The sequence below is a fragment of the Pan paniscus genome, chromosome 3 (assembly GCF_029289425.2).
Source record: "Pan paniscus chromosome 3, NHGRI_mPanPan1-v2.0_pri, whole genome shotgun sequence".
Taxonomy (NCBI): Eukaryota; Metazoa; Chordata; class Mammalia; order Primates; family Hominidae; genus Pan; species Pan paniscus.
The window spans coordinates 7,145,918-7,155,962 of NC_073252.2; the positions used below are offsets into that span (position 1 = coordinate 7,145,918).

The window sequence follows — 10,045 nt, forward strand, 5'->3', positions numbered from 1 at the left end:
AGCTCTCTCCCCAGTCTTGGCTCTACACTACTGCCCGAGGGCATTGCATTACAAATGCAGAGCTGACCCTGTTGCTCCTTGGGTGGGCACACTTTTCATCTTTCTTTTTTTCTTTTTTTTTTGTTTACCTAATAAGTGGGAGACCTAGCCTTGTCCTCTTTGAAAGTGCACCCTGAGGCAGCCTTGCCAGTGTGCTTGTTGCCGCTGTCCCGGCTTCTGCAGAACCATCCTGCCCTTTCCGTGTCCTCCTGCACTCTGTGCACGACTCTTCTTGCTGTAGCCAGAGCATGTACCTGCGTTCCGTTTCTGCATGTCTGCCTCTTCCACAAGCCTGTGGACACCACGAAGGCGGGAGCGGGGCCTCCGCCTGGTTTGGTCTCGTCTTAGACCTTCCCCGGTTAAGAGGCAGGCAGGCAAATGAATCTAAGGAAAATTCTTTTTATTTGGTGTGAATCGTCAGTGTATTAGGGTTCTCCAGAGGGACAGAACTAATGGAATAGGTATATATATACACAAAGGGGAGTTTATTAAGTATTAACTCACACGATCACAAGGTCCCACAATAGGCCATCTGCAAGCTGAGGAGGAAGGAGAGCCAGTCCCAGTCCCAGTCCCAAAACTGAAGAACTTGGGAGTCCGATGTTCGAGGGCAGGAAGCATCCAGCATGGGAGAAGATGTAGGCTGGGAGGCTAGGCCAGTCTAGTCTTTTCACATTTTTCTGCCTGCTTTATATTCTAGCCACGCTGGCAGCTGACTAGATGGTGCCCACCCAGATGAAGGGTGGGTCTGCCTTTCCCAGCCCACTGGATCAAATGTTAATCTCCTTTGGCAACACCCCCACAGACACACCCAGGATCAGTACTTTGCATCCTTTAATCCAATCAAGTTGACACTCAGTATTAACCATAACAAGTCCACCCCTTGTCAATTTGAACCCATACACATCTCCTGAAATTTTATGTAATCTTCAAATAAAGACAATAAGGTCATAATTATACCTAACATAATACAGCTATGCTTCATACAACCGGAAAAGCACCAATCCCAAACCCAAGTACTATTACATAGAGTTAACAATACTTAAATGCTGATATGAAGTCAATAAATCTTATGTCAGCCGGGCGCTGTGGCTCACGCTTGTAATCCCAACATTTTGGAAGGCCAAGGTGGGCAGATCACCTGAGGTCAGGAGTTCAAGACCAGCCTGGCCAACATGGCGAAACCCCATCTCTACTAAAAATACAAAAATTAGCCGGGCGTGATGGTGCACCCCTGTAATCCCAGCTACTTGGGAGGCTGAAGCTGGAGAATTGCTTGAACCCAGGAGGTAGAGATTGCAGTGAGCTGAGATCGCACCACTGCACTCCAGCCTGGGTGACAGAGCAAAACTCCATCATTCATTCATTCATACATACATACATACATACATACATACATACATACATACATACATAAATCTTGTGTCACATGATAAAGGACAAAAAATAAAATGAGATTTTCTTAGTACAAGTGTATACATGCACAAACGTGTTTTTAACGAAGGAGGAAATAAGACAATTACAGTCCTGGTTTTTGCACCTGGTCACGTGGTCGTAGCTGGTATTGATGACTACCTTCTTCTACTACCCATTCTGTATTCCCTTTGCCTTCAGCGAGCACCTCAGCAGGTTGTGGTTTTTTCCCGGTGGAGTGACCTAAACCTTCATTCCTAAAGAGTCTGAGCCGTTTGTATCCTGTCTGGACTGGGCTGTTGTAGTTTCCCGTTAACTTGAATCACAGGGCATGTGATCAAGTTGACACTCAGTATTAACCATCAGTCAGTGTCCATTCAAGTCCTGTGAGAACTGTCTGCCCAAGCACCTGTAGCATCATCGTCCATGTCCTGCTGCCCACTGACCTGTCCGGCTCCACACATGAAGGCAGATGTTTGAGGCCCCCACCAGCTCTCTCCTCAGTGACTAGTTCACATCATCCCTCCGGCCTCAAACCCCAAACTGAGACATATTCCCCCGTCCTCTCTCTCATCTTCCACACACAGTCTGCCTGCCAGTCCTGACCGTTGCCCCCGTCAGCCACTTCGCATCTCCCACTTCTCCTCCTCTCCATCATTACCACTTTGTTCAAGCCACTGTCCCTGCTCCTGAACAGCTGCCATGGTCTTTTCATTGTCCTTCCTGCTTCCGTCATCCTTTCCAGCCTTCTGTCCACACAGCAGACAGAATGACCTCACGAGCAGTATCTTGTTCAGTCCTCACAACGCCCCTGTGAGGTAGGTACTGTTGTCATGCCTGTTCTGCAAAATAGGAAACTGAAGCACAAAAACATCAGGCGCCGTGTATCCGAGGCCAGAGAGCCACAGCTTCAGTGTGGACCTGAACTCTGAACCTCAGCAGTCTGCCTCTAGGACCCATACTGCTAACCATGATGTCGCTTTGCTGTTGCATTTGAGACAGATCCAAACTCCCCGCCACGCCTCTACAGCCCTGTATGTTTTGCCCCCGTCTGCCTTTGACCTCATCTGTCTCTGCTCTCCCCTTACTCTGTGTGGCTTTTCTGTGCTTCTGCCTCAGGGGTTCTCAACCAGGGACAATGCTGCCATTTGGAAATGAGGTGGGAGTGCTGCTAGTTACTATGGCAGGGTGAGGGGAGCTTTGTAATGACTGTGACTGAGGAGGGGCCACCACTGCATCTCATGTCCTGGGGTCCAGAGATGCTGACCATCTGGTGTAGGGGAGACAGTCCCACACCACAGAGTGTTGGCACCTCTGCATGGCTGGCTTCTCAGCTGAGCGGGCCTCTTCTCCAAAGAACTCCCTTCCCAACACACCCGTCTGCAGTGCCCCCTCACCATCTGTACTGTGTCACTGCAAACTCCCTTCCCAACACACCCATCTGCAGTGCCCCCCCTCACCATCTGTACTGTGTCACTGCAAACTCCCTTCCCAACACACAGGTCTGCAGTGTCCCCTCACCATCTGTACTGTGTCACTGCAAACTCCCTTCCCAACACAGAGGTCTGTAGTGTCCCCTCACCATCTGTACTGTGTCACTGCAAACTCCCTTCCCAACACACCCGTCTGCAGTGCCCCCCTCACCATCGGTACTGTGTCACTGCAACTGGCACATGTTGGTTTGCTCGTTCATCTCCCCAGCGAGCCTGGCATGTGCCTTCCACTGCTGGAGTCCCTGTGCCCAGTAAAGTTCCTGGTGCATAGCAGGTACTCAAAGACTTTGAAAATGAAATAATTCTTTATCCTACCCTAACATGGCTAACATTTTGTCCAAGTGACTGAACATGTGGAATTAGGATTTTGGATCCTTCATGGATCAGAGAAGAGAGGCAGTTTTGCTCTGAAACAGTAAAACTCTGCATTTTTGTAACTCCACAGGAAAACACTGATGATTTATTATTTCTTCTCTGTATATAGATAGAGTATCTCACCCTTTTGGGAAAAAAAAGTCTTTTTGATGTGTTGAAAATTGTTTTAATCTTAGGTGTCTTCTGTTTATGAAGCAAGATGTACAGGAGAGAGAGATTCTGGAGCAAAGTCAGATGGCTTCCGCGGAAAGATGTGCTCCAGCGCCAGCTCCACCTCGGAAGAGACAGGCTCAGAAGGCGGAGGCGAGTGGGTGGGCCCTAGTGAAGAGGAGCTCTTTTCTCGAACTCATCTCTAAACCTGCAAAATAGTACAAATTATTGTTTAAAAATGATATGTGATGGAAAATTACTCTTCAGTGAGACCTGTTAATCTAAAACAACAACTTAGGTTTCCTCTTCAATTAACTGATTCAGATTGGTAATAATTATCTTTCTCTTCTTGCTTATTTTAGAGTTGAGGACAGCTATCCTGTTAAAGATTTTTTTTCCCAGCTGTTAAATTCTTGGCTATTTGAAATAGACTAGATTGTGTTGTCAAATCAAGAATGGGTGTGCATGTGCTTGTCTTAGAAGTATCACTGCTTTTTGCATCTTAACTGCAGTTAATTTTCCTTCCGACTGCGGTTATATCACTATGACCTTACTAGCATTGCAGTGTCAACAACCACTTCTGCTCTTCAGAGACTTCAGCTTTGGAGCATTTAGGCTTTGTTCTCCAAGAACTGGGATATCCATTCTTACCCTACAGTGGCTTGATGCCTTTCTGAAGGCGAGAGGGAAGCCTGGGTGGCTCAGCGGTGGTCTCCATTCAGCAAAATCTCATGTACATTTCAAGTAGGAACCGCAAAGGTGTGCTTTTCAAGACTCACCAAATACTGTGTTTTCTATCTTAGGATTTCTTTTCCCCTAAAGTATCATGGAAGATACTATGGTTCGTGACTTTCTTGCTAACTGAAGAAGCCAAGGATTTGGGGTGTGGGGTCGTATGCGAGACACAGTGGGGTAAGGGTGCATACCCCACCCCTTACCTGCTCTCATACTGCAGTTACATTTACACCAAAACCCCATGCAGGGTTCTTTGTGGTGAGTGTTACATATGTGATAAGGACCTTAGTTGCAGATTGTTACTTTCTGGTGACCTATGTTGAATTGAAACCCCCAAAACTTGAAATTGTGAACATTTGACATGCAGTAAAGGCCACCTCATCACCCAGAGAAATCTTTGGCTGCTGCAGCTAGCCGCTCCTTGGCTGTGATGTAGTATAGCTTCGATCTCATTTTGTGTTTGAGAGAATGTTCTGGGCAAGTTCTGTGTGTGGTGGGTTGGGGCGGGTAGAGTCATGAGTTTTCCACATCCCTGTGTGGTGGTTTTGCTGACTGTCGCTCCGTGGGACTGGCTCCCGTTTCTCCTTGGTGAGCCCGGGGAGCCGGCGCATCTTGTGAGTCGCGTCTGTGCATGGCGATCCGCTCCTCCGGCTCTCATGGCATTGTGCCACAGGCGGAAGCCAGGAGGAGCAGTATGTGCACAACCGAAACATTTTACATTTTTTACATTGTTTTTCTTTTTTAACCAACTCATTGTTTAAAAAACAAAAACAAAAAAAACCTAATCTGTGAAATCAGCGTAGCATGCCTGGAGCATCAGGAATGGCAGAAAAGTCTGATACGCTCTAGACAGCTTCACCACTCATTTGGGCAGGCAGTAAACACACATATAATTTATTAGCTGGGAGCTGAACTGGCTGTGAAATCTATGATTTGCTTTGAACATTTGGGTTTTGTTGCCTTTTTCTTAATTGATAACACAGAAAAGAAAGTACCATCAAAGACTGTGGAGTCATTGAGGGTCTGTGTGTCCTCACCGAGAGGGACCTGGTGTGCCCGCCGGGTCGATCTTCCCACGTGTTAGGGTTTATTTTTATACAACACATCTTTTGACACTTTAAGGTGGGTGGGTGTGTGTGTGTGTGTGTGCGTGCGCGCATGTGTAAGGTTTTATGTTGCTGTTATTTATTTACGAACTTCAGATACGTTTTTATGTATTTTTCATTCTTCTGGAGCTTCCTAAAAATTGATAAGCATCTGCACTGAAATATAATTTAACAGCAAAAGTAAAAAAGGATTGAAAGTTGTAAATTCCTCATATCACTACAGTGGACGATTATTCTAGAAATCGTTGCTTGTGTAGCAAAGACCAAATAAATAGATTTCAGACACAACCTTGAGCACAGTTGATTTTGGACAGCTGCTGTTTATTAGGAAAGGGCTCCAGGTGGCAAAGGTGCACACTTCCTCAGACACAGGTGAGAAGATGCAGCACCTTCCACAGGTGAATGGGACGGATTCGAAGTGAGCAAAGGGATTCACAAATTATGTATTTATTTGTTTTCATAGTTAAGTAGCTGAAGCTCAGAGGCTTTCAGCAACAGAGATGAAAGTGTGGCTTTTTAGTTTTGTGAATGGATGATCACAAAGAAAAAGCTTTTTTAAAAAGTTGGCAAACGCTGAAACGCACTGTGGTATGAAGCGCATTGCATTTCCATAGCACTGAAGTACCAGTTTCCATTCCTGGGCTGAGATTGTTTTTCCCGTGGTTGTATTGTTCTGATTTCACGTACACCAGAGTAACTGATTTTTTTTTTGTTTGTTTTCTTGTGGAGTTAACACCAAATAAAAATTGTAAAAAACAGTTTGTTGTTTTTATTTCTCATAGCAAAGCTTCTTTTGTAAAGAACTCCAGCTTCCTTTTACTCATGAGCATCCGTGGAAGAGCAAGTGCCCAGGTTACATTTGTTCTAGATGGAGGTCATTTAGCTCTCCTTGCAGACACTGCTGAAAACATTGTGCAGCTTTGCTAGGGAAGAAAGTGGTGTGGCCTGCTGAGAAATGAGCGGCTCCTCCCCATCTCACCCCCAGCACACGCAGGGACTACTACCTGAGTCTGCAAAACACATAGCATTTTTGTCCGTAGATGGTACACAAAGCTCAATCTTTTTGTTTTCTTCTGGGGAAAAAATTAAATCTTTATATGTTAATATGATTGATATTCATTGTGCAAAAAAAATCAGTGTGTTTTTAAAGAAGTATAAGGGAAAAGGAAAACTCATATGTCCTTCTGTCACTCTGAGACACACTGGTAACATCTGTGCAAGCCCCTTTCCAGGATTCTGAATGTACAGTATATATGAATGCATACATAGAGAAATTTACATTAAAGAGTGTACTATACTTGTTCTTCTATAACATCAGAAATAGGTTTTTACTCAGATGTCTTCATGTCGGTAATTATAGAACTACATAATTATTTTTATAGCTGTATTATGTAGATTTAACAGGTTCCTCATTGATAAAACAATGTTTTTTTGGTTGTTTATTCAGTATCTGAATAACGTTTCTATGGACATCCGTAAACATGTATGAGGGGACTTTTAAAAGTTCATGGAAAATGGAATTAAAAGAAAAATAAAAATATATGAACTTTATTTCTCAACATAAGTTCCATCAAGTTCAAGATACTACTATAAGACATAATACCAACCATTCAGTCTATCCCTAAAGAACTGAGGCTCCTGGAAATTTCACCTTGTCAGTGTAGTCTCTGCATTGTGAACTGAAGAGAAATGGGTGCCCTTTACAGATTTTTAAGATTAGGAAACAAAAAGTCAGAAGAAGCCAAATCAGGACTGCAAAGTGGATGCCTAATGATTTCCCATCAAAACTCTTGGAAAATGGCTCTCGTTTGCTGAGAGGAATGAGCAGGAGGAGCACTGTCATGGTGGAAAAGGGCTCTGGTGAAACTTTCCTAGGCATTGTTCTGCCACAGCTTTGGCTAACTTTCTCAAAACACTCGTCATAAGCAGATGTTAACATTCTTTGGGCATCTGGAAAGTCAGCACATACACAGTGCTTTGAGCATCCCAGAAAATGGTTGCCTGGCCTCTGCTTTTGACCAGTCTGCATTTGCTATGAGGAGACCCCTCCCACCTCTTGGTAGCCAGTGCTGTGATCACAATCACATTGTCTTCAGGATTGTGCTGGTAAAGCCATGTTCCATCTCCTGTTACAGTTCTCAGAGGAAATGCTTTAGGATGTTGATTCCTCTTGTTGAAAGTTTCCCCTGAAAGCTCTGCTGCTGTCTCCAGCTGATCTGAGTGCAGTGGTTTGGTAGCCACTGAGTGGCAAGTTTGCTCAACGTTAATTTTTCAGTCAGATCGTGTAAGCTGAACCATCTGAGGTGTCTATGGTGTTGGCTGTTGTTTCTGCTGTTGATCATTGGTCCTCTTTGATTCAGGCATGAATAAGATTAATTTTTTCCTCACAAATTGATGAGGAGGTCTTCACCATTGTCTCATCCCTTCTTAAAACAAGTTACCCATTGGCAAACCTCTGATTTTGGCTGGGGGCAGGGCATTGTCCCCATAAGCTTTTTTGTAAAAAAATCATTGATTTTGGGCCAGGTGTGGTGGCTCACGCCTGTATTCCTAGCACTTTGGGAGGCTGAGGTGGGTGGATCACGAGGTCAGGAGATCGAGACCATCCTGGCCAACATGGTGAAACCCTGTCTCTATTAAAAATACAAAAAAATTAGCCAGGCGTGGTGGCATGTGCCTGTAGTCCCAGCTACTCAGGAGGCTGAGGCAAGAGAATTGCTTGAACCTGAGAGGCGGAAGCTGCAGTGAGCCGAGATCACGCCACTGCACTCCAGCCTGGGCAACAGAGTGAGACTCTGTCTCAAGGAAAAAAAAAAAAAAAAAATCACTGATTTCACCATTCTTCCACCCAAGCATCACCATAAATTTGATGTCCTTGCTTCCATTTTTAGCAGAATTCATGTTGCTCTGATAGGTGCTCTTTTCAAACAGTCGTACCCTTCTTAGTGCCTCAAACTAGATCTTAAGACATGTTATAACAAGTTAATACAAGTTTATTTTGGTGCAAAAAATTTTTGAAATCTGTGCATAGCTCTTTTTTGGAGACAGTCTCACTGTGTCACCTAGGCTGGAGTGCAGTGGCATGATCACTGTCATCTCAAACTCCTGGGCCTAGTGATCCTCCTGCCTCAGCCTCCCTAATAGCTGGGACTATAAGCACACCTCACCATGCCCAGCTCATTTTTTAATTTTTTGTAGGAACAGGGTTGCCCAGGCTGGTCTCAGTTACTTGGCCTCAATCCATCCTCCTCACCTCAGCCTCCCAAAGTGCTGGGATTACAGGCCTGAGCCATTGCACCTGGCAATAGCACAGGCCCTAAAGGATGTAGTTGGCCCACCCCCCAACACCATTTTTAAAGTCCTTACCCCACCGATTTGCAGGAGTGCAGTGGTGTTATCTCGGTTCACTGCAGCCTCCACCTCCCGGAGCTCAGGCAGTCCTCCCCTCTCGGGCCAGGAATTCTGACACCACAGCTAAGTATTTTTAGAACAGCCCGGGGTGGAGTGTAAAGGCCTCTGCCTGTTTCACTGAAAGTGCTCTGGCCACTGCCCTGTGTGCCTGCTGCTGCTGCTGCTGCTGCTGCCACTACTACAGATGCCACTCTGGCCATGAGTGGCTGTGGCAGTGCCCAGGAGGCCTGCATCTACCAGCAGTCCAGGAACAGAAAGGAAGCCCCTGCCCCTGGTTGCTCTTGAAAGCAGCCAGTCGGATGGCATCACAAGCTGGCCACTGTTGTGAACACAGAGATTAGGAAATGAGCTGTCATTTCAGAGCCCGCTGCTAGCCTTGTGCCACTGGTGTGGTTAATTAATAGCATGTTCAGGGACAGTTGCCTCAATTATCAAGCTGGTAATGATGCTGCCACCTAACGTTTGGTTGGCGCTGCTATTGTCTGTGCTAATCATAGTCAACAGCTGACACTGAGGGCTTACTGGCTGCCACGCATTCTAAGCACTCTGAGTGTTAACTAGCAACCCTATGAGGGAGCTACAGCTGCTCTGTTTTACAGATGAGTAAACTGAGGCACAATGGGGCATTAGGCACTGCAGTCTCACACTTGGTGGATGCTGGAGCCCGGATTCACCTTGGGCACTGACTGCAGAGTCCATTTAACACTGAAACCTCCATCTCACAAAATCCCACTCATGATAAGTTATGTATTGTCTCTGGGCACGGTGGCTCATGCCTGTTAACCCAGCACTTTGGGAGGCCAAGGTGGGCGGATCACCTGAGGTCAGGAGTTCGAGACCAACCTGGCCAACATGGTGAAACCCCGTGTCTACTAAAACTACAAAAATTAGCCAGGCATAATGACAGGCGCCTGTAATCCCAGCTACTCCGGAGGCTGAGGCAGGAGAATCACTTGAACCCGGGAGGCAGAGGTCGTGGTGATCTGAGATCGCGCCACTGCACTCCAACCTGGGTGACAGCAAGACTCCGTCTCAAAAAAAAAAGTTATGTATTGTCTGCGTACTTGCAGGTAGTCCTGCTGTGTCAGCCCCGGCTGTGTGTCCTTGGGCGAGTTACTCAGTCTCACACGTTGGTATCTTTAGATGTAAATGGAGATCATAACTGGACCTCTCTCCTAAGGGTTGGTTATAAACATGAAATTGTCCATCTGCATAAATACTAGAGTGCAAACTAAAAAGTACCTGAGACAGACCTCAATTAATTTCGAAGTGTATTTTGCCAAGACTCAGGACACACCTGGGAGAGAGAGGTCTGTGCCTTTC

At 45.8% G+C, this 10,045-nt stretch overlaps 1 protein-coding gene across 8 annotated transcripts in view; it reads left to right on the forward strand.

Moving 5' to 3' along the window:
- Positions 1–6,069, forward strand: part of KIAA0232 (KIAA0232 ortholog) — a 100,477-nt gene extending 94,408 nt beyond the window's left edge. For all 8 annotated transcript variants that reach the window (XM_034951951.3, XM_063603696.1, XM_034951955.3 and 5 more), the window contains one exon: positions 3,497–6,069. In XM_034951951.3, coding sequence (XP_034807842.1) covers positions 3,497–3,676 — 180 coding nt within the window. In that variant the 3' untranslated portion in view covers positions 3,677–6,069. The remainder of the gene's footprint in view (positions 1–3,496) is intronic.
- The last annotated feature ends 3,976 nt before the right edge of the window (positions 6,070–10,045 follow it).